General features: G+C 36.1%; 2 protein-coding genes across 2 annotated transcripts; one reads left to right on the top strand and one right to left on the bottom strand.

Annotated features, from left to right (window-relative positions):
* Positions 1-259: 259 nt before the first annotated feature.
* LOC127846335 (integumentary mucin C.1-like) lies at positions 260-3,740 on the bottom strand (the record flags this gene model as incomplete). The annotated part of the gene is made up of 3 exons (XM_052377505.1): positions 3,682-3,740; positions 593-821; positions 260-337 (listed from the first exon to the last, which is right to left on the bottom strand). Coding segments are annotated over exons 1-3 (366 nt in total), but the record flags the coding sequence as incomplete, so codon positions are not given.
* On the top strand, positions 3,125-23,281 carry LOC127846334 (uncharacterized). Its single transcript, XM_052377503.1, has 3 exons — positions 3,125-3,910; positions 17,502-17,685; positions 23,261-23,281. The coding sequence occupies exons 1-3, from the start codon at positions 3,825-3,827 to the stop codon at positions 23,279-23,281; spliced, it is 291 nt and encodes a 96-aa protein (XP_052233463.1). The 5' UTR covers positions 3,125-3,824.
* The last annotated feature ends 2,595 nt before the right edge of the window (positions 23,282-25,876 follow it).

The raw sequence follows: 25,876 nt of genomic DNA, 5'->3' as shown, positions 1-25,876 counted from the left end.
TTCTCGTGTCTTATGACAATGAGCTATAATTGAGTTTGGCCTGACTGGCTCTAATTAAAGCCCGTCTTGATTTCTGGAAGCGGTGTATGGAGGTAATGATGGTTATGCCTTTGTTTTGTTATTAGAAGTGATCGAGTAATCTGGTGATATGTGTTACGCGCAGATGGTAATTAGTCAAAGAGTGGGAAAAAATAGGAACAAATAAAGAAGTAGTAGTAAAAGCAGCAGCAGCAGCAGCAGCAGCAGTAGTAGAAGTAGTAGTAGTTGTAGTAGTAGTAGTAGTAGTAGTAGTAGTAGTAGTAGTAGTAGTAGAAGTAGTAGTAGTAGTAGTAGTAGAAGTAGTAGAAGCAGCAGCAGCAGCAGCAGCAGCAGTAGTAGTAGTAGTAGTAGTAAAAGTAGTAGTAGCAGTAGTAGTAGTTGTAGAAGTAGTAGTAGTAGTAGTAGTAGTAGTAGTAGTAGTAGTAGTAGTAGTAGTATTAGTAGTAGTGGTAGTAGTAGTAGTTGTTGTTGTAGTAGTAGTAGAAGTAGTAGCAGTAGTACATGTAGTAGTAGTAGTAGTAGTAGTAGTAGTAGTAGTAGTAGTAGTAGTAGTAGTAGTAGTAGTAGTAGTAGTAGTAGTAGTAGTAGCAGCAGCAGCAGCAGCAGCAGCAGCAGCAGCAGTAGTAGTAGTAGTAGTAGTAGTAGTAGTAGTAGTAGTAGTAGTAGTAGTAGTAGTAGTAGTAGAAGTAGTAGTAGTAGTAGTAGAAGTAGTAGTAGTAGTAGTAGTAGTAGTAGTAGTATTAGTAGTAGTAGTAGTAGTAGTAGTAGTAGAAGTAGTAGTAGTAGTAGTAGTAGTAGTAGTAGTAGTAGTAGTTGTAGTAGTAGTAGTAGTAGTAGTAGTAGTAATAGTAGTAGTAGAAGTAGTAGTAGTAGTAGTAGTAGCCGGGGTGGTGGTGGTTGTTGTGGCGGCGGTGTTGGTTATGGTGGTGGTGGTGCTGGTTGTGGTGGTGGTGGTGATGTAAGTCGTGGTAGTGATGGTGGTGGTGGTGGTAGTGGTGGTGCTGGTTGTGGTGCTGGTGGTGGTTTTGTATAAATATGCTCATAACATTGATGCGGTGGTGGGTAGTTCCATACGATACTTTTTTCGTCGGTTATCAAGCTGTAAACTCACATGCAGATCTGTCAATAGCTCTCGAGATAGCAGATCAGATCTGTTACTGAAAGTAATGATAGTTGTTTACGAACTGGACACTAACATCTCAGAGTACCTAGTCACCCTTCCATATCTCCGCGCTCGAACTGACATAAAAATACTCAACGGTCAGCTATGGGACTCCCACCGATAAGCCCATTAGGCTTTCATTCCACGCTCCAAAGCGAAACCAGCTGTTCGGGACGTTTTGTTTTGAAAACTCGCAAATGAATGTTATTTACTGAGCGTATACTGGGTTCTTTGTTCGTGCTTTTTGTGTTTTGAAACCGAACACATCTGATTCTTTATTTACGGACTGGTGTTTTCCAAATCTTGATTGGTATCAAGAATATTTATTTTGCTGTTTATGTATTAGTGTTTTGTATTTCCAGGGACCTATACAAACAAATAGTAGGTCTACTGTTGAACTACATATTTGGTTTGTATAAGTACTTGGAATATCGAAGCAGTATATGCCATTAATTTAAGGATGTGCTGGAACATTTTCATCGGTTGGAATGAAAAGTGCAGCGTATCTAATTACTTTATTTGTGTTTTATTATTTTTTTATATTGATCTTATTATCGTTAGAACCGTTTCTGTGATAATTGGATTATTATTGCAAATGGTAACCTATATCATCAGAGCAATTTCTTTGAACTAAATGCTTGCGTTTGTAATGATCCCGCTGTCACTGAATTTTGTAATAAATAGAAATGATTCTGGGAAAACCGGACTTAAGGCATATGCGTGACATGTCGTCCCAACTGCACAGGCTAACCAGGGACGACACTTTTCGTTTTTATGATATTTGTCATTTGAAGGAACTCTCTTCTACACGAAAATCTATTTAAGGCGGAGTGTGATTTTATTGATAAGCCTGTGCTGACTGCACAGGCAAGTAGTGGACGCCACTTACTAGTAATGCACATGCAAAAAGCCGATTTTCCAACATCGCGGTTCAAATACAATGAATACATCATTATTTATTCCTAAAGATACAAGTTAAGTATCATGTTCACCTGTATAATGGCTTGAAATAAATGCTGGACCTAGTTCTTGGAAGTATCTACTCATTTATGATCCATCTATCGCCAAAGCTGGACATAGTTCGTGGAAATACATATGAGCCGTGTTCTGTGAAAAGGGGATTTAATGCATGTGCGTGAAGTGTCTTCCCAGATGAGCCTGTGCAGCCCGCACAGGCTAATCAGGGACGACACTTTCCGCCCAAACTGTATTTTTGCGAAAAAGAGACTTTCTTTAAACAGAAAATATCATACAAGTGAAAAGTGTCGTTCCTGATTAGCCTGTGCGGACTGCACAGGCTCATCTGGGACGACACTTCACGCGCATGCATTAAACCCTCATTTCACAGAGCATGACTCATATCTGCTGCTGAGGATGCATCTTGACGAGAGGTACATCGGCTACAGGCGCAGATACTCGAGTCATACCAATGGTCGAATATAAAGAGCTGCATGCAAGCTAGACTGAATTTCCAGTCAATGAAAAGTTACGTCGGCTAGACAAGCAGCGAGGCAGCAGCTGCTCTTTGTGTACACGAGAGGCTGCGATGCGAAATCATTTGTCGCAGGAAGTTATCACTAGATCTCAGGGCCAAGGTCCCGCATGTGCGAGTTCGTGTGAAATTGATACTGTGGGTGAAATAGATACAGTGGATGTGTTTTGAAAAAGGAGAAGTGGATGGTTTCATGTGTTGCTGAACGAGAAGTGATAAATATGTGCGCAAATCGTGTTTCATTTTTACGTGCGTTTATAAAATTTCGCAATAACCGAATGTATATACATATCATAACACTAATCCGGGGTGAAACTAGAGGCTATGCCATTTACTGAATATTTAACAGGATTAATATTTTGTTCTTTTCGGCTCAAAGCAGTTATCACAAATATTTTCGCAGCTTATTGCTTATTGTAAATTCTTAATGCATATTTGAATACGAACCTCAATAGTGTATAAGCGCTTGAACGTAATGAAGGGTAAATTACCTAATGATTATGTTATAAATAATTTGCTGTAATCTCTTTGTATTTCATGTTGACTTGTAGCATATAGAATCTACGCTTTGAGAAGTATTGTATCCACCAAGGCGTTTACAACAACTGCAATGATTTTGTACTGAACACTTCAAGTTCTTTTTGAAAACCGCAGAAATTTTACATGGCCACGAAGGTCTACAAAATATGCGCATGTTTAAGTCCTGTGGTTGCAATGATTAATAGCACATCAGTTAACCGTCGTGGATTCTTATGCACAGTAAGAGCAATATGTCTGTGTGACATACATTTTTTCTCTCACTAATTTTTAATTTTCATCTATTGCTTTGTTTGTAAAGTAAGAATCTGTTTGAACATTGAATGTATTGAATATCACTGTTTAAATTGGATTAATTAAAGCTGGATAATACGTGCGTAAACTTTAAGATAGACATTCCTACGTAAAAACTGATTGAACATTATAATATGTGACTTGTTAAAAAAAAGACCACATCGAAACAGAGCTTCCCTCGGAGGTGATAGGAGGAATTAACTGCGATAGTACCATAATATGGATTAGGGTACTAGATTAAGTAAAACACGAATATTAAGTATATTTTTGTTGTTGGACATTGCCCTGTCGGCGTCGGCAATGATGAACGGCGAGTGTTGTCTGGCGACGTCGGGTATCCAGTATGACACGATCAACAACAACAATCGAACGCTCAAGGGGAGAAGGTACGTCGATAGTTATCATCTTCGCTTTCACCGACGCTTTACTTATAAAAATAACCCATGACGACTATATCATCTCCATTATATAAACACCAATCACATGCAATCGAGGTTATTTCTATTAAAAATGGTCAATTTATCAAACGTCTATACACAATACAGCACATATTTTAGAGTTACATTTTATATGCATACATGTATGGCTATTAAGTTTTTTAATCAACGTCTATTTACTTTTAAGCCAGAAGAGTTTGTGATTTTATTCTTAAAGGGGCCTTTTCACAGATTTTGGCATTTTTTAAACTTATTCATTAATATTGATAAATGTAAACATTGGATCGTAAAAGCTCCAGTAAAAAATCAAGAAAAAAATTCAAAAAAGGAAAAGAACATTGCCCGGAGCAGGTTTCGAACCAGTGACCCCTGGTGTCCTGCCAGAGTCCTGAAGTAAAATCGCTTTGGCCTACTGAGCTATTCCGCCGAGTACACGTTCTTTACGTATTTTATACATTATATAAGCAATCTTCGTAGTTTCACAAAATTTAACGACAAAAACAGAACACTCCAAATTATTCAATCGTTTCGCGTTGCAACGCTTTATAATTTTTAGGTTTTAAAATCGTCAAAAGATGCATATAATGGCTATATTAGAGCATGGTTAATGTTCAGTATTACTGTTTCCTCACAAATATCATAACTAAAACGAAAACTTACGAATCTGAAACAACTTTTTTCAATTTTGTCAATTTACCAAAGCGTGAAAATATCCCTTTAAAACCCGTTTGCATTGTATAATACAGACTTGAGGACTGACAGTTTAAGGAAAGCAACCGATTCATTGGTATGCTATTTATAGAATGAATGGTCACGTTATAGTCATGTGACATTTAAACTTCCGGGATGAAGAAAATGAAAGGAAGTAAAGTCAATTGATGTGTGCTAATTTCCACACTTCAAGTAAGTTTTTGGTTGATTTAAAAAAAAGTAATTGTAAAAATATGCAATTGCAAAGTTTAAGAAACAGCAGATAGATTTATTTTTAGCGTGTTATCAAGTAAATGGATTCAAACTTAAGAAATTAGGGCAAGTTGCACGATGCCCATGACTAGAGTTTCATCAAGATTTGTAAATTCAAAGTAATGTTATGGACCGAAAACGACTTTTTAAGAGTAGACAACATTATTTTGGCCAAGTTGCAATAATTAAAGCGCTATAATTCACAAGTGCTTCCGGCATAAGATCTATCTTTGTTTCTGCTCATAGACTGTCACCAAGTTTGAAGATAATATCATTAAAACTGTTTGAGTAAGAGAGAGGACATTACTTTTATAAACAATTTTGTGTGTGTCACTGTTTAACCCAGCTTTTCACTTGAAATGACCTTTTCATAACGCTGTAAGACCCGAATGAATACACTCCATTCCATTTGCTGATTTGAGCATAATCCCCCCCCCCCCGAACATTAGCAACATTGTGTCTTTGTAGACTTGGATGTATCACTGCTTAATGTAGAGAATGTGGACTAATGTCTGCATTTCCATACAAAAACATCGATTCACGTGTTTGCCCAGTTACAATTACACATAATACCAGTAAACTTCCATCCCCAATTCCCCAAGACTTTCAGAGTCAGTGCTGGGTTAGTAAATTGTCAGGAAAAGACAGAATGTACTATCAATAAAGGTATGTTTATAACACAGTATTGCTTTCAAGATATCAAATAACATAAATTTAAGGGGAAGAAATGAATGAACCTATCATTATATGCCATTTGTCTTGTATTGTCGGACAAAACCACCGCAATAGTAGAGTCCATGATCAAAGAGAAATCATTTAATTATCTAGCCACACATCTGTGACTGTCAGTCTGAATATCTTTGCTGCAAGCCAGAATCGTGGCTACTAACATTTGCCAATTTGCTATAAATAACATAGTGTGTTTTCAATTGGAATTTATCTTGTTTTCATGCGAAAATGTGTCTTATGCAATATGCTGCAAGCAAAGCTCTTGGTCAGCCTGCACATCGGCACATGGCTATGCATGCTGAGGAGCCTACTCAAGAGATACCATGAAACCTTACGTGTTTTTTTTATTGATGAAAGGGAAGACCATGACCAGACTGCGCAAGTGCGCAGGCTTGGCTTGAGCTGTGCTGGCATTATATGCCATAAGACCAATTTTCACCTGATGCGGATGTAACAGTGTTATTGGAATATGTGAAAAGAAAACTGCATATTGAACACATATCAAAATACCATATGTTTTGATGATGAAGAAATAAATTCAAATAAATATTTTTTTTTCTACCATCACCATCATGTGGTTCTATATACATGCCCTTCATAACAAACATTTCAAGCTGTGGATATGTGCCTATTAAGTGAAAAAAGAACACAACAATACTTACATTTAATAACTTAACAAACATTGACATACTCTCACTCCACATGTAACATGACATACTCTCACTTTTCATGTAACATGACATACTCTCACTCCTCATGTAACATGACATACTCTCACTCATGTAAAATGACATACTCTCACTCCTCATGTTTGATGACATACTCTCACTCCTCATGTAACATGACATACTCTCACCTTACATATAACATGACATACTCTCACTCCACGTATAACGTGACATACCTCACTTCACATATAACATGACATACTCAGACTCCTCATGTAACATGACATACTCTCACTCCACATAATAGCATGACATACTCTCACTCCACATATAACATGACATACTCTCACTCCACATATAACATGACATACTCGCACTCCTCATGTAACATGACATACTCTCACTCCTCATGTAACATGACACACTCTCACTCCTTATGAACCATAACATACTCTCAGCTCTCATGTAACCTGACATACTCTCACTCCTTATGAAACATGACATACTCTCACTCCACATATAACATGACTTACTCTCACTATACATGTAACATGACATACATTAACTTCATCTGAAACATGACATACTCTCACTCCACATATAACATGACATGCTCTCACTCCACATATAACATGACATTCTCTCACTAATAATACATGTAACATGACATACATTTGCTTCATCTGTAACATGACATACTCTCACTCCATATGAAACACGACATACTCTTACTCCATATGTAACATGACATACATTCACTTCATCTGCAACATGATAACTGTCACTACATTTTAACATGACATACTTTCACTACATTTGTAACATGACATATTCTCACTCCTCATGTAACATGACATACTCTCACTCCTCACGTAACATGACATTCTCTCACTACATGTGTTACATGACATAAGGTCAATTTAAAATGTGACATGGCATAAAGTTAATAAAACTGACCTTGTGATATTATCTTGAATAAAGTGAGTTTTTTAATTTGAATTTGTGTATATATTATATTTGTGAAATACTCACAAGGTGCTGCTGCTGTTGATGCTGCTTTTAGTGATGATGCTAGTACACACTGACTAGGGACATAATTATTATTACTCATTTATTTTTAAAGAGCAACTAAATAGCATTAAACAGACTATCCTTGATCATCTTGTCATTTAATTTTATTTCAAGCAAGTTATTCTACCTCTGACTGTTGTTTAAAACAGATTACAGGGTAGATCTGGTTAGTGTTCAGAATTCTCACAGATTTAAATTGGTTTTACTATATAAAAAAGGACAAAAACATCACATGAGTACCAGTACTTCAAGATACAAATCATGTTCTCATTTTTATATATCTCTTTTGCTGTGACAGCTTTATTCAACTATTGAATAGAGCAACAAATGTAGATGGAGAACTATAGGGATTTTGGTACATTAACATTTGACAGGTGGAACCGTTTGAAATCAGACCAAGTGGCAAGTGAAACATTTATGAAAGGATTTCAAAAGAATTTTGTAAATATTTAAACTGTCTTCAACTTTCACACTTGTAAGTAGTGTAAGCTAAATTGTACTGTTGTAAGTAATGCTTAAGAGTATCTATAGATTTGTTGTTCTTATCTGATTTCAGCCCTTTAGTGTTTGGAAATTTTATCTCTTTCTTTTAAAAACAAACAAACAGTGTCACTAACTGGGTGTTGTATACAACAAGCTGGAAATTAAAACAAAGGAATTTTTACCTATCTTGACAAATAGGTTTATTACCTGCATTAAACCATTAAATTGTATATTATCGGTTAGAGTGAGTAATGTAAACTATCCTATCATATTTGGCATTCCTCTTAACATTATGTATTTGGTGGGTTTTAGTTGGACCTATCTACCTTACTTTGTATTGAAAACAAATTTAAAGGTGTTACTACAGGTGTCTGAATTTGTATCTATGAGATGTGTTTGTAAGACAGTGAGAATTTATGTAAGACTAGGCATTAATTCAAATTACAAAATCAATTGCAGGGGAATCATCAGAAATTCATAACAGTATTTTGAATTTCTTATAATATTCATTTATTAAATAAAGTAACTGCCAGACATTAATGATCATTATGTTTTTGTAAGTTTAGAGAACTGGTTGTTTTAAGTTACATATGTACGAAAATATATATACACATATTTAAGTTGTCAAATTGTAAGTTAGATTATTATTTAAGTCATATTTGTGTTATACATATGTGTTATACATAAACAGTAAAAATATACGTCTGTACAGATTGGTTAACAAATTATATATAATAAAAAAAGTTCAAGTTAAGTTTGAATAATAATTACTGAAATTGTTCCTTTGTTGTTTGAACTTGTTTCTTTGTTGTTTCTAATAATCTGAACTATTTACAGCTTTACATAAACAAGGATATGGCTATTGTATGAAGCCCTTAATGTAAACAATACCATATCCTAGGATTACAAAGGTGTTACTCAAATCATGTGTTTCTTTGTTGTGCGATGTTATATTCTAATCTTTTAGAACAAACAATAAGACAAAACAAATACTATACAAAGTTAACTTATGACATCATATGATCTGGTATATATTCAGAAATATAATTACACGATTACTTAATAATAACTTAAAAAGTCTTCAATAGTTTGTGTTACAGTTTATATTCTGTTAAAGTAGGATGTATATAATACAAATAAAAAATAATACAATTTCCTCACAATTAAGGAATATACATGGAACATTTAAGTGAATATTAAATTAAGTATTTGTTACAAAAGGTTTAACTAGCATTGTACTTTTAGAAAACATTGTGTGAAATTGTATATGATCTGAAATATCTATGTCACAAAAGTGTAAAAACTGAAGTGTGTCATGGCAGCTTTAAATAGCAAAATTAAATGAGGGTCAGGCAATGTCTTCTTACTTGAATACATTCATTCATTCAGAAAATGGGTCGGGCAAATTAACATAATTTGTAATGGTTTGGATATTACATGTGTTTTCATTGTGAAGTGTGTTTTAAATTTTGATACAAAATCATAACATCTGTGCAATGTTTTGCTAAAGAATGGAAATTTAATTTTCTAGTGTCAGCAAAAAAGGAATATATTTTTTCGTGGACTTAAATAAGTGTTGTTGAGGAATTTTTAGGTGGAATTTTTATGCAAAGTGTGGGTTTAAACAAAGTTTACATTTAAATAAATAAAAATACTTGTACTCTACACATTGTGCAAATGTTTTTTGAATTTAGATGGACATGAATGTTTATATTTAATATTGATGAAGAATATTGATTGCAACAAAAATTAATTGGAATCAATCTTATTTTCCTTAATGATGTATAGTTAAGCAACTTTTTCAAACAGAATGTGAATAACTAATTTGGCTACAAAAAATGCCTAAAAGTAAAAAGAATAAAAATAAAGATAAAAATGGAAATAAGGGATTTACAAACCCCTCAATTGATGACTATTACAGGTAATTAGATTTTGATTATTTTATTCACACCGGTGTTAATAAAATAAATAAGTAACTCAATAAATTGTTGTTTGAATTGTCATTGTTAAGTATGAAGCCAAGACAAAATGATTTTGAGGTCTTATGAATTGTTATTTGACACCATAAGGGAATTTAACAAATATGAACAAAACATATTAAATTCTTAACTGATCTGGCAAATATGGAGCAGTTGAAATAAGAACTATATTTTAATAATAAATGTTGGTCAATATTTACAAATCTCATATGAAAAATATTACCATATTTATGCCCCCCTTCGAAGAAGAGGGGGTATATTGCTTTGCTCATGTCGGTCGGTCTGTCGGTCCGTCTACCAGGTGGTTGTCAGACGATAACTCAAGAACGCTTGGGCCTAGGATCATGAAACTTAATAGGTACATTGATCATGACTCGCTGATGACCCCTATTGATTTTGAGGTCATTAGGTCAAAGGTCAAGGTCACGGTGACCAGAAATAGTAAAATGGTTTTTGAATGATAACTCAAGAACGCATACGCCTAGGATCATGAAACTTCATGGGTAGATTGATCATGACTTGCAGATGACCCCTATTGATTTTGAGGTCACTAGGTCAAAGGTCAAGGTCACGGTGACCCGAAATAGTAAAATGGTTTCCGGATGATAACTCAAGAACGCATACGCCTAGGATCATGAAACTTCATGGGTAGATTGATCATGACTTGCAGATGACCCCTATTGATTTTGAGGTCACTAGGTCAAAGGTCAAGGTCACGGTGACCCGAAATAGTAAAATGGTTTCCGGATGATAACTCAAGAACGCATACGCCTAGGATCATGAAACTTCATGGGTAGATTGATCATGACTTGCAGATGACCCCTATTGATTTTCAGGTCACTAGGTCAAAGGTCAAGGTCACGGTGACCCGAAATAGTAAAATGGTTTTCGGATGATAACTCAAGAACGCATACGCCTAGGATCATGAAACTTCATAGCTACACTGATCATTACTTGCAGATGACCCCTATTGATTTTGAGGTCACAAGGTCAAAGGTCAAGGTCACGGTGACCCGAAATAGTAAAATGATTTTCGGATGATAACTCAAGAACGCTTTTGCCTAGGATCATGACACTTCATAGGTACATTGATCCTGACCCGCAGATGACCCCTATTGATTTTCAGGTCACTAGGTCAAAGGTCAAGGTCACAGTGACAAAAATCGTATTCACACAATGGCTGCCACTACAACGGACAGCCCATATGGGGGGCATGCATGTTTTACAAACAGCCCTTGTTTAAGTTGTGAACTAAAATACTTTTTTAAAATGAAATTTGATGTGAAATAAAACATTTATGCCAATATACTTTTATAATTTAAAATATGCCACAGTGTAGCTGTCTTACCCAGGTTTTAACATTTTTAGCTCATGGTCAGAGCATCTGTGATAACTTATTGTCTGTTGTCCGTCGTGTGTCGTCAACATTTACCTTGTTAACACTATAGAGGCCTCATTTATTGTCAGTCCCATCTTCATAAAACTTTGTCAGAAGATTTGTACCAATGATATCTTTGACAAGTTAGGAAATGGTTAAGGTTGATTGAAAAACATGGCCACCAGGGGGCGGGGCATTTTTCCTTATATGGCTTTGTTAAAATCTTGTTAACCTCTAAAAGTCACTCTTATTGTCAAATGGTCATGAAATTTGGTCAGAACATTTGTTTAAATGATATCTTGGATGAGTTTGAAAATAGTTTTGGTCTGTATAAAAACATTGCCGTCAGGGGGCGGGGAAGTTATCCTTATATGGCTATAGTAAAACCTTGTGAGCAATCTGAAAGTTACATTTATAGTTCATTGTTCATGAAACTCAGTCAGATCATTTGTTCTAATTATATCTTGGGCTGCATAGAAAAGGTTCCTTTGTATCCCAGGTGAGCAACTTTGGGCATTTCAGGACCTCTTATTATTTTAACCTATTTATTTCAGCTCTATGGAATCGAAAGCCTAACACTCTTAAAGCCCCTTTTTAGTCGCAGAGCATATACTAGTACTTAGAGACTGTATTCTTTCTTGTATTTAACAATTTCCTTCATATTGCATTGCGTGATATGCTTTATATCGTGTGATAATTTCTATTCCTTTATATTCCCAACCTTGATATACTAATGAAAACTCATGTTATACAGTTTCATATTGAAATGCAACATTTGTGTTTTGTTCTGAGAAAATTGGGCTTAATGCATGTGCGTAAAGTGTAGTCCCAGATTAGCCTGTGAAGTCCGCACAGGCTAATCAGGGATGACACTTTCCGCTTTTATGGTATTTTTAGTTTCAAGGAAGTCGCTCCTTACCGAAAATCAAGTTTAAACAGAAAGTGTTGTCCCTGACTTGCCTGTGCGTACTGCACAGGCAAATCTGGGACGACACGTTGCGCACATCATTATGCCCAGTTTTCTCAGAACGCGACTCATTTAAATTATAGGGTTTTGCATACCTGTCAGCATTCCAGCACAGACATAGTGCACTTTATTCATGCAAACATAAAACATTCCTTCATGAAGGATATCACGGTCAGTTTAGGGTTAGCCTGTCAAGAAATCGTTTCTGGAAGCCAGAATAGGCTAATGACGTCTTTACATTTGCTAATAATAACACAGTCTGACTTCAATTTTCTGTTGGAAAGTATCGTGGTAAGGTAATTCACAAAACATGATATGATGTGGGGATGTTGCAAGATACCAAATGCAAACACCCACATATGGGCGAGAAGTGCTCTTAAACAGTTTCTGTTCTTGTTTTTGAATTTTTTATAAGGTGGTTAAACAATGATAATATTTTTGTTTTTCGGTCAATATAATTGAGTTTCATCATCGAATATACAGGAATTTAAAAAAGGTAAATGCTCTCAATATTCACTTTTAAATGTATTGCATAATAAACATACACAGTATATGAAAACCAAGCTTTCTTAACTTTTCTGCATTGTTTTATAGTAATGACTTTTCCTGTGAAGAAAACAACATATTGGTAGTTTCATTTTGAATAATTGATATCCAAGTACCCCACTGATTGTGTATAAGTGTCTGTAAATTGCATGTGATTAATGTTTGTTGAATCAGCTATTGTGGTACAATGTAATCATAAATGAAATCCTTATGTACTACGGTAACCTCACAATATATCTATGACTGTATCTTGCACATACTAGTACATGAAAAGCTTATTACGTTAATTTTCTCAATATATGATACACAAGTACAAAATTATTTTCTGTACAAAGGCATAATTATTTATCATTTGAAGATTGCAGTGATGTAATGGATATGGTGTTGGCCTAGCGACCAGTAGGTCACGGGTTCGATCCCCACTGTGAGAGCGTTCTTTTGATCTTCCACAAAGACAGCAAGTACTGGTTCTTGGCCCAGGAAACGGACTCGAGAGTATTTCAATAAGCTTGAGGCTTTTCATGCAATCAAGCTAAAATAAATAGGTTAAAAAAGAACTAAATAAAACACTAAATTATTATCATTGATCATATAGGTAAACTTGAAAATGTTATATCTAGAAAATTGTAAGTGTTTTAGATGAATTTGCAATGAAAATTATAGTACATGTACTTGTACTACAGGGTATGACAGACTAATCACTATTTATGAGAAATTCATAAAATGAACAATGACAAAGTCTTGGTTAATATTACAGATAAATGAATGGAGTTATTTGGAAAGCAATATGACATCAAAGCCATGTCAGTCTGTTTGTCAGGCGAGACAGATGCTGACAGATGTGATGCTAGTAGAGGGTTCTGATGACATTTACAAGATAATTTCTCTGATGAATGAGCATTTATTGAACAATTGTCCTGGTCTGAAATGAACCAGTAATAAATAATTATACCCCCACTAAACGAAGTTTAGGGGGGTATATAGGAGTGAGCTTGTCTGTCGGTCGGTCCGTGTCTGCTCTCTAATTCAAATAGTTTTCATCCGATCTTCACCAAACTTGGTCAGAAGTTGTATCTCAATGATGTCTAGGTCAAGTTCGAACATGATCCTTGCCGGGTCAAAAACTAGGTCACGGGGTCACTTAGTGCGTTTTAAACATTCAGCATGTTGTCCGCTCTCTAATTCAAGTAGTTTTCATCAGATCTTCACCAAACTTGGTCAGAAGTTGTATCTAGATGATGTCTAGGCCAAGTTCGAACGTGGGTCATGGCAGGTCAAAAACTAAGTCATGGGGTCACTTAGTGCGTTTTAAACATTGAGCATGGTGTCCGCTCTCTAATTCAAGTAATTTTCATCGGATCTTCACCAAACTTGGTAAGAAGTTGTATCTAGATGATGTTTAGGTCAAGTTCGCATATGGGTCAGGCCGGGTCAAAAACTAGGTCACTGGGTCACTTAGTATGTTTTTACACATTCAGCATGGTGTCTGTTCTCTAATTCCAGTAGATTTCATCGGATCTTCACCACACTTGGTCAGAAGTTGTATCTAGATGTTGTGTAGGTCAAGTTCGAACAAGACCCAGGTCATGGGGTCACTTAGTGCGTTTGATACATTGAGCATGGTGTCTGCTGTTTTTTGTGCAGACAACATGCAAAATATTCTGTGTCAATGCGGCATGTGGGGGGTATTCGTCACGTCTGTGACAAAGCTCTAGTTTGTTTTGTATTTCTATTTACTTTAGCTTGATGACATCAAAATGCTTATATACTTACATATGATCATTTAAAGTGGTCAAGTCTCAATACCTTAGGCTTAAATATACTTGCATCATTAAAATGCTCAAGTCTCATTTTATGGGAAGAACCAGTTCTTGGAAAGTGTTTGAAAATATCTTCCTAATGATCCAGATTATTGATAGAACTTTTCAGTCACAAAACAGACACCACTTCCACTACAACCATTAGTTTTAACCTATTTATATATTTCCATACTCCTATGTGAAAGGTCAAAGGTCACAATTAAAGGTCAAATGTTATTATTTTTATGCTTCACATTATTATTATGGGAGGGGTATATTGTTTATGGCCTGTCTGTCTGTCACTGTGTCAGTCAGACAGTCATTCATTGTCGTTCTTGGTCATAACGTTTGCAATATTGAAGATAGCAACTTGATATTTGGCATGCATGTGTATCTCATGGAGCTGCATATTTGAGTGGTGAAAGGTCAAGGTTTAGGTCATCCTTCAAGGTCAAAGGTCAAATATATGGCTTCAAAGCGGCGCAATAGGGGGCATTGTGTTTCTGACAAACACATCTCTTGTTAGCTCATCTATTTTTTGAAAAAAAAATTATGAGCTATTGTCATCACCTTGGCGTCGGCGTTGGCGTTGGCGTTGGCGTTGGCGTTGGCGTTGGCGTCGGCGTCCGGTTAAGTTTTGCGTTTAGGTCCACTTTTCTCAGAAAGTATCAATGCTATTGCATTCAAAACTTGGTACACTTACTTACTATCATGAGGGGACTAGGCAGGCAAAGTTAGATAACTCTGGCGTGCATTTTGACAGAATTATGTGCCCTTTTTGTACTTAAAAAATTGCAAATTTTGGTTAAGTTTTGCGTTTAGTTCCACTTTCTCAGTAAGTATCAATGCTATTGCATTCAAACTTGGTACACTTACTAACTATCATGAGGGGACTGGGCAGGCAAAGTTAGATAACTCTGGCATGCATTTTGACAGAATTATGTGCCCTTTTTATACTTAGAAAATTGACAATTTTGGTTAAGTTTTGTGTTTAGGTCCATTTTATTCCTTAAGCATCAAAGCTATTGCTTTCATACTTGCAACACTTACTAACTATCATAAGGGGACTGTGCAGGCAAAGTAATGTAACTCTGACTGGCATTTTGACAGAATTATGTGCCCTTTTTATACTTAGAAAATTGAAAATTTGATTAAGTTTTGTGTTTAGGTCCACTTTATTCCTACAGTATCAAAGCTATTGCTTTCATACTTGCAAGATTTATGAACTATCATAAGGGGACGGTGCAGGCAAAGTTATGTAACTCTGACTGGCATTTGGACGGAATTATGGGCCCTTTATACTTAGAAAATTGAAAATTTGGTTAAGATTTATGTTTTGGTCACTTTACCCCTAAAGTATCATAGATATTGCTTTCATACTTGGAACACTCACAAACTATCATAAGGGTACAGTAAAAGGACAAGTTGCATAACTCTGGTTGTCATTGTTACGGAATTATGGCCCTTTTTTGACTTAGTAACTTTTAATATATGGTTAAATTTTGTGTTTCGATCCACTCGAAGTATCAAGGCTATTGCTTTCAAACTTCAAATACTTACATGCTATCATGAGGTTACTGTACCTGGCAACTTGAATTTTACTTTGACCTTTGAATGACCTTGACTCTCAAGGTCAAATTATTAAATTTTGCTAAAATTGCCATAACTTCTTTATTTATGATTAGATTTGATTGATACTTTGATGAAACTACGCTTACCTGACATACCACAATAGACTTCACCCAAACCATCCCCCGTGCCCTCCCCCCCCCTCCCCCCTCCCCCCCCCCCCTAATTTTTTTTTTTTTTTTTTTTTTATAAGATCATCTCACAAATGACCACCACACCCCTCACACTATACCCCCCACCCCACCCCCCCACCCCCCCCCCCCAAATTTTTTTTTGATTTTTTTTTTTTTTTTTTTTTTTTTTAAGATCATCTCACAAATTAAATCACCAGCACCCTCACACTATAACCCCCCCCCCCCGAGTTTTTTTTTTTTTTTTTTTTTTTTTTTCGCTTTTTGGAAGATAATGTAATAAATGTCCACACCCCACACTATACACCCCCTCTTCACTCCACTCCTCCCTCCTTTGTGATTGAAAAATGAGAGTCCCTTCACCTTTAAAAAGAAAATAGATGAGCGGTCTGCACCCCAAGAGGCGGTGCTCTTGTTTTCGGTTGCTCTTACACTGTTTAATAAATTGGGAGGATTTTAATGATTTTTTGGGATTATAATTTGATATTGTCAGACAATGTGTTAATGTCTATAACTTGCCATGCTCCTTGGAAAAAGTTTCACAAGGTCACAATTTAAGGTCAAATATTGTCCTATAGTATTTCTGTTCTGTAACCTTTCAATGCCTGTAAGGATATTAACCCTTTACCACTCAGAGGCTAAGTAATAATGGCTCTGGTCAAACAGCATAAAACCAGAACAGCCTGCGAGTACCTTGCAGGCTGTTTATATTTTATGCTGTTGCTGCTCATTTAGTATCTAAGGGTTGGAAATGGAGAACCCTTTAAAAAGCTTAATTCTAGTGAGAAGGTGTTTACTGTTAAAAGAACTTTTAAGGGACTTCAAATTGCCTCAAAATACGTATCATAGTGGTAAAGGGTTAATTAAGAAAGTCCAAAGTCTTGGTTTACCTAAAATTAAAAAGTTTATTCTAAACATCAACACCACTTTGCTATAAAGCTTTTATACTTGACCATGACATTGACCTAATTTCCTCTGGGTAATTGTTGTTGTTGTAGTAGAAAATAAAAATGTAATTTTGACCTGCCTTATGAAGTAAACATATGCAAAATGGCAAATTTTCGTACCATTTTAACACCTTAACAACATATACATGTAAGCGGGGTATTAATACAAATACATTTTACAATAGGTCACATCTGGTAAAAGCCTTGTTTGACTTCCAATCGTAACAAGGTGAATGTTTTCTATTTTAAGATTGACTATGGCCACAGGAGCCCCAAACTACAAGATAATACTGTGCGGGGAATACGGCGTAGGAAAGAGCTCCCTCTTTAGGCGATTTATGAACGACACATTCTCAGAAGAACGTGGAAAAAAATCCTCAATTGGACTGGACCAGGCGTCGCAGTGTTTCCATGTGAACGGAGAGGATGTGAAGGTATTATGCAATTTCATTTCAGTAATTAAATGAGCTACGTTCTGGGAAGACTGGGATTATGCTTTTGTGTTAAGTGTTGTCACTGATTAGATGCTAATCAGGAGGACTTTTTCCATCCGAAATGGATTTTGCTAAGAAATAGACTTCATTATTAAAAAAAGAGGAATGTGTTGTCTCCGACTAGCCTGTGCATTTTACCCTTATCCACTTAGAAGATAGGTGAAAATGGCTATGTGCAAACAGCAATAAAACCAGAACATCCTGCGAGTCACTCGCAGTCTGTGCAGGTTTTATGCTGTTTGCTGCTCATCAGTATCTCAGGGTTGGAAATGAAGCCTTAAAAACTTGAATCTAGTAAGAAAGGTCTTTAATAAAATTTAACTTTCTAATGGAATACATAAGCGTAAAAATATGTATCTTAAGTGGTAAAGGGTTAACTGAAAACGGGATGACATTAACCCACATGCATTCAGCCCAGTTTTCCAAGACAAGGCTCAAATTGTTGGGACAGCCTGCTGTCCTATTCAATTACAACAATTTGAAGGTAGTGACCTCCTTGTGTTTTTATACTCCCATGACCATTGGTACTCAGGGGGCTATATATAGGCTATATAGGAGTCAATTTGTCGGTCTGTCTTTCGGCGGTCGGTCTATCGGTCTGTCCCAATATTTCATCCGATCACCACCAAACTTGGTCACAAGTGGTATCTAGATGATGTCTAGGTCAGGTTTGAATATTTGAATATGGGTCATGCCGGGTCAAAAACTAGGTCACTGGGTCACTTAGTGCGTTTTAAAACGAAAGTTTGTCCGGACCATAACTATGTCATTTAGCAGTAGATTTTAAAATGACCTGGTACATTTGTTCACCATCATGGACGGTGTGTCATGCAAAAAAAGTATGTCGATATCTCCAAGCATACATGCCATACGTCCCGATCTCGGCGGGACAGTCCCGCTTTTGGGCCCTTTGTCCCGCCGTCCTGATATGAGACGATTTGTCCCGACATTCGTAAAAAACGATAAAATAAAATTCGCTATTCAAGCTCTGTTTCGCTAACACTTACCCCCCGCTAATCCCTTTATTGCCCCCAATAAACAATCCGATTCTACTTATCGGGTGTACCAGTGTTGTTTATGACACTTATCAGCGATTTATCGGCTAATTATTGATTTCATCAGGCATTCACACCATGGTGGTTTCAAGATAGTGGGTCGCTTATTGCTATCGATAGTTTGTATTATAATGAAATAAATGTTGAAAATGTGTTTATTTTTTATTTGTTTTGAAACGGTTTACAAAACAATTGGTTTTGTAAAATTAACTCTACGTCATTAATGAGTCTTTACATTCAATGTTTAGTTCATAAATAGCGTGATAATCCGAATGTGCAATATACCAAAATTGCAACAAACAGTCCAATAAGTGATACCCATCCTGTCTAGTGTAATTGGGTGTAATTGGTAATAAAAACAACGAGGTGCTATGCTGACAGTTTGCCCCTTCTCCAATTAAGCTAAAAACCACGAGGTGCTATGCATGACAGTTTGACCCTACTCCAAGTAAGCCGCGACAATTGACAAGTAACAAACTGCGCATGGATACATGCTTAAAAAAACATCGCAACAAACAGTAAAAGTGGTACCCATCTTGTCTTGTGTTATTGTAATAAAACAACGTGTTGTTATTCATGACAGTTTGACACTACCTCAATACAGCGCCTGACAATTCACAATTCAGTTTATCTCGTGTATATAAGAAGAAAACAAAATATGATTATTACATTAGAGAAAAATAATTCGAGTAAAGCAGCCATAGACTTCTTTTGTCCTTTTGTTTTTGTTGGCGTAAAAACAGTTGAGGCGTTGTTAAAGAGTTAAAATGAACACAAAGACGGTTTGCTTCCAACCAAAAACCTACCTCTGAATTGTGTACGGCCCGCGCATTCCGTGTGTAACTGATGTAACTGTTTGGTAGATAGTTTACTGTAACCTGTACTTTCAGTGTACTGGATAGCTTCCCCTGCATTAATGTTTGCCATTGAAATTAATATAATGAGTATTGCTGTCGTAATGTCTAGATTGTGTACTCTAAAAAGATGAATATTATCCTCGTTGTTGCTATTGTCTTATTTTATAAAAACTGTTATTGTTATGTTTTAGATTCCATGCTTCATATCAGCTGTTTTATGTCCTTGAATAAAAGTATCAGAGTATTTGTTAGTACTATACTGACTACAGGTAAAGGTGGAATGATAATCGTTTTAGGTGTCCCGCTTTGGGTCAAATGTTCCCGACAATTTTTATGGAATGTCCCGCTTTGGACCTAAAAAATTATGGCATGTATGTCTCCAAGGTCAAGGTCCCACTTGGAGTTCAAAAGTCACATGCTTGTCCGGGCCCATAACTTTGTCATTTGTATATTGGCGGATATTTTAATCATTGTCAAATTTGTTCACCATCATAGAGAACGATGTGTTCCCGCGGCACAAGAATTACGTCAATTATCTTCGCCAAGGTTAAGGATCCCAGTTAAGTCACACTTTGAGTTCAAAGATAAAAAAATCGCCATAAATGAGCTTGTCCGGGCCATAACTATGTCATATAGTGTGAGATTTAAAATCATTTGGCACATTTGTTCACTTTCATTGGACGGTGTGCAGCGCGAATAATTACGTCAATATCAGGGCTCGCGCTGTTGTTCGCCATTCGAGCCATTTGCCGAAAATATTGAGAATTGGCTCAAGAAAAATCTGAATTGCGAAAATGCTAAAATCTCGTAAAATTTCATTGAAAACAATCCGCCATTTCAATCCAGACTGGTTTTCTATAGTGTTCTCTTTGTTTCAAGAAAGTGTTTTGTGTTCTCTTTGTTTCAACAAAAGTGTTCGCAATTTGAACAATAACGATAACAGGTCTGCAACCAAAACATGAGCCACATCGCTTGACCTTATTGTTATTGAAGCCCACGTGGTAGCTCAGGGGTTGGCAAAGTTCTTTCAGCAACTTGCCCTGCAGGGCGAGTAGCTAAGAATTTTTAATTGCCCTGCTGAAATATGTACTTGCCCTGCAATTTATGAAAAAAAGATGCAATAAGTCAGTAACTAATATGAGTTTGTTGTGATTTTCTATTGTTATCATTTAGACCTGTTAACTCATGAACTTAAAATAAAGTTAATAAGCCGTTTTAACACACTTTTAACATGTTTGTTTTTCATTTTGTCTTCATGGTCACAATCATTATGATTAAACTTTAGGACTGGAGCATTGGATAGTCCGAATGGGCATTTTGTTAAAACTCAAACAACCTCTTTGTGTACAAAAGGCAGTTTCTTCTTTGTCATTTTCGTCCATTAAAACTTGCCGATACCCACTCTTTAAATCTAAAGATGTGGAATATTTAGACGATTTTTTAAGCAGTATTGAAGACCGTTTACCGCACTGTATACTAGGATTACATTCACAGAATATACCGGTATCGGCACGTATTGGGAACGGACTAATTTTAGCGCAGTGTGCAATAATCACATCCGGTTAATATTTAATCGCCGATTAAACGTTGTTTTGTTTGGTAAAGATATTTAAAATTAAAAGTTTAATCTTTTCGACCAGAAATGCTTCTCACCCTGCAGGACGACGCTGTTCGGAATATTCACTTCGCCCGGAGCCAATTTCTACTCGCAAATTACGAGCGGGCGAGTGGATTTGTCGAGCCCAGTAGCTGGCCAATCACATTGATTCGCTCACACATAATATTGGGGTCATTCATGGCGCGGACACTGTATACTTGAAATACACAGTTTATATTGTCGTCTGCCAACAATATAGCGGCCGATGGCAAACGCCGTATTGGAAGATAAACAAATGAAAAGAAGCAAAACAATTAATAAATAATTTCAAATGCTGATCACTTTACAACCTTTCTACCGACTATTGATCTATATTAAAGGATGATAATTAAATAATTAGTTCTGTTGTCGATGATGTAAACACTTCTCAGTTTTGGCACACACTTTTTCGGATGGTCGTTTTCAGACACATTAATTTTCTTTATAGAAGAAATAGAATGACGAATAAACATGCGGTGATACGGACGGTGTGGTTTATAATATTTCGAATTGTATTCACCTGAAATTGCAGTTGGAAAGACTATAAAAATAACAATAAGTAAGGGCTCTGGGGGGGGGAGGCTCTGCCTTTTATTCCTTTTGGGTTCCTATGGCTGCGGTTCCAAGACCCCCGACCTAATTGTCAGGATTTCAACTTTGGAACAATCGACACTAATGTTATATGTACATGTATAAAATAACTTATGTGTGTACTTTGACAAGTACCTTAATCATTATTTCTATATTGAAAACTGTATGTTATATTATGATATGTGATATGCCCTTGTTGTCATAAAAAGAAATATAAACAATTGATATTATATATGATTATTTCAAAAACCAGTGTTTGCGCGCTGAAAAAAACGAAACTGGTTGGCTCAAAGAAATTTTGGGCCAGCGCTAGCCCTGATATCTCCATGGTCAAGGTCACACTTTGAGTTCAAAGGTAAAAAATGGCCATAAATGAGCTTGCCGCGGGCCATAACTATGTCTTTCATTGTGAGATTTAAAAATCATTTGACACATTTGTTCACCATCATTGGACAGTGTGTCGCGCGAAAGAATTACGTCGATATCTGCAATGTCAAGGTCACACTGTGAGTTCAAAGGTCAAAAATGGCCATAAATGATCTTGTTAAGAGAGCAATCTGCTATTTCAGCTTGTTAAGAAGAAAGCATGTCATGAGACTGGGATAAAAGGCTTTTAATATAAAAATTTGCATAAATAAATTTTAATATAATTTTATCAATTTTTCAAAATTTAAGGCAATAAGATTAGGATGGAAAATTTAAACAGCATGAGGTAATAAAATTATGTTTTGTTCTGTGCAAAACATTATTGCAGAACGTACGCTAAATAAAAATGTGTTTCTGTATTAAAAATCGGTGCAAACCATTTAATTTTCTTTAGTTTATAATTTGGGTTTTTCTCTACTATCAGTTTTTTTGCATGCTATCCGAGTTTTGATGATGGGAGATTTGACACATCTTTCCTTCACTTTATGACAATAGGAAATAAGTTCTTCAAATATAATTATATTTAAGTACTCTATTTGGAAGAAAGGTCAGGAGCTGTGATGGTTCCATATTTGGTCCCATCGCCTATAACCCTTAATTAAAATTGACTCATGAATAAAGTATACATTTCATTACATGTACATGTCTCATTTTATAAGTACATGGGCTTACATTAAGTAAGGAGAAGGGAAGACGAACAAAAAGTAAACCGGATTCTTACTAGTTAAAAATGCATAAATTGTGTGTGAAGGCAGTTTGTATTCAACATGACATATTTAATGTGCAGTTAAAACCAAGCACTGAAATTGCTTGCAGGGGTTTTGAGCATAGCTGATTTTGAACCAGAATTTAGTTTTATTTGAGAAAATTATCAACAGCATTCCTTGAAGTTGTCATTTCGATAACTTGATGCTATCCTTGTTATTTTATTTATTGTCCACTTTCTCCAGGTTGCATCAAGTAGAGAATAGTTTTTGAGTGGTTGCTGTATCATTCAGTCTATTTTGGTTGCTGAATTTTGTATAACCAGGTGTTGAAATTTGAAGTTTTTTTCTAACAAATAACATCATGTATTGGTTTATATAGTGTACTCATTGTACATGAAAGAAAATATGAAAATGTGCCGTAATATTATACTTAACTAATAATGTACTTACAAGTTTCTACATGATACCTTATCTTTTAATCTGTTTAATGAAAGAATGCTCTGTATACAAAAAAACAAAGGGTGTAGATGTTATCTCTATAATTTGCAGGTGTTTCAAACATACTGGGCCATAATCCAAACCAGGTGATTTGTAACCTGGGGGTCCATGATTGACAGGTGCATGTACACAAGGGGTGGCGCTAGCTATAGGTATCTTGATGTATCCACAACAGATGAGAGATTGGTCAGTGTGTACATAAAGATAAGACCAGATAAGTGCATCATAATTGGGATGAATATTGCAATTAGGTCACACGCATTGAATGACATATTTGCAATAAGTACATGTATGATGTAATTGGAATGAGATGGTGGTGGTAGGAGGGGGGTGCCCGGGGGTCAGTTTGTTATACATTACTAACAGTTATAATTGTCTCATTTTGTGCACAGAGGGGAGGGGGTGGTGCAAACTAATTTGGTGTCTTGTGGTTTATGTCACAGATAGGGTTATACATTTTAGGTAAATTAGTCTTGTATAATGAACGAAATAATAAAGGTCTAATAATTTAGAAATATTTACAGCTTGCATGGAAATTAAGCACTGTATTGAAACCAACTTATATGATGAATTATTTAACGCATTTTATAGGTTCTGATCCGTTGAAAAACAGTGGGCGAGGCAGTTTTCCTTATTTGGCTATAGAGAAACCTTGTAAACACTCATGAAGTCACAATTTTTTCCCAATCATCATGAAAGTTGGTCAAAACATTGGTTTTATTGATATCTCGGACAAGTTTGAAAATGGTCAGGATCGTGAAAATAACATGGCAGCCAGTGGGTGGGGCATTTTTCTCTATATGTATAAAGTGAAAACATGTGAACACATTAGAAGTCACATTTTTGGCCCAATTTTCATGAAATTTGCTCAGAACTTTGTTTAATTGATACGAGAGTTGAGTTCAAAAATGGTTCCGGTCAGTTAATAACATGGCTGCTGGGAGGGGCTCGAAGAAGAGGGGGTATATTGTTTTGCTCCGGTTCATCTGTCCACCAGATGGTTTCCGGATGATAACTCAAGAGCGCTTATGCCAAGGATCATGAAACTTCATAGGTACATTGATCATGACTCGCAGATGACCCCTATTGATATTCAGGTAACTAGGTCAAAGGTCAAGGTCACGATGACCCGAAATAGTAAAATGGTTTCTGGATGATAACTCAAGAACACTTATGCCTAGGATCATGATACTTCATAGATACATTGATCATGATTCGCAGATGACCCCTTTTGATATTCAGGTAACTAGGTCAAAGGTCAAGGTCACGATGACCCGAAATAGTAAAATGGTTTCCAGATGATAACTCAAGAACGCTTATGCCTAGGATCATAAAACTTCATAGATACATTGATCATGACTCGCAGAAACCCATATTGATTTTCAGTTCACTAGGTCAAATGTCAAGGTCACGATGACTCAAAATAGTAAAATGGTTTCTGGATGATAACTCAAGAACGCTTAGGCCTAGGATCATGAAACTTCATAGGTACATTGATCATAACTTGTAGATGATCCCTATTGATTTTCAGGTCACTAGGTCAAAGGTCAAGGTTACGATGACCCGAAATAGTAAAATGGTTTCCGGATGATAACTCAAGAAAGCTTAGGCCTAGGATCATGAAACTTCATAGGTACATTGATCATGACTTGTAGATGACCTCTATTGATTTTCAGGTCACTAGGTCAAAGGTCAAGGTCACGTTGACCCGAAATAGTAAAATGGTTTCTGGATGATAACTCAAGAACGCTTAGGCCTAGGATCATGAAACTTCATGGTACATTGATCATAACTTGTAGATGATCCCTAATGATTTTCAGGTCACTAGGTCAAAGGTCAAGGTCACGGTGACCTGAAATAGTAAAATGGTTTCTGGATGATAACTCAAGAACGCTTATGCCTAGGATAATGAAACTTAAAGGTACAACGATCATGACTCGCAGATGACCCCTATTGATTTTCAGGTCAAAGGTCAAGGTCACAGTGACCTGAAATAGTAAAATGGTTTCTGGATGATATCTCAAGACTGCTTATGCCTAGGTTCATGAAACTTCATAGATTGATCATGACTCGCAGATGACCCCTATCGATTATCAGGTCACTAGTCAAAGGTCAAGGTCACAGTGCCAAAAAACATATTTACACAATGGCTGTCAAGGTCACGGTGACTCAACTTAGAAAAATTGTTTCGGGATGGTAACTTAAGTATGCTTACGCCTAGGATCATGAAACTTCATAGGTACATTGATCATGACTCGCATATGAAATTATGATGAAACTTGACCAGGATGTTTGTCTGGACAATATCTAGGTCTGGTTTGACATTTGGTAAAGATTGAATGAACCGTCTCCTCTCAGGCG

Source organism: Dreissena polymorpha, chromosome 9 (assembly GCF_020536995.1).
Source record: "Dreissena polymorpha isolate Duluth1 chromosome 9, UMN_Dpol_1.0, whole genome shotgun sequence".
Lineage (NCBI taxonomy): Eukaryota > Metazoa > Mollusca > Bivalvia > Myida > Dreissenidae > Dreissena > Dreissena polymorpha.
This window is presented reverse-complemented; position numbering and strand designations above follow the sequence as displayed.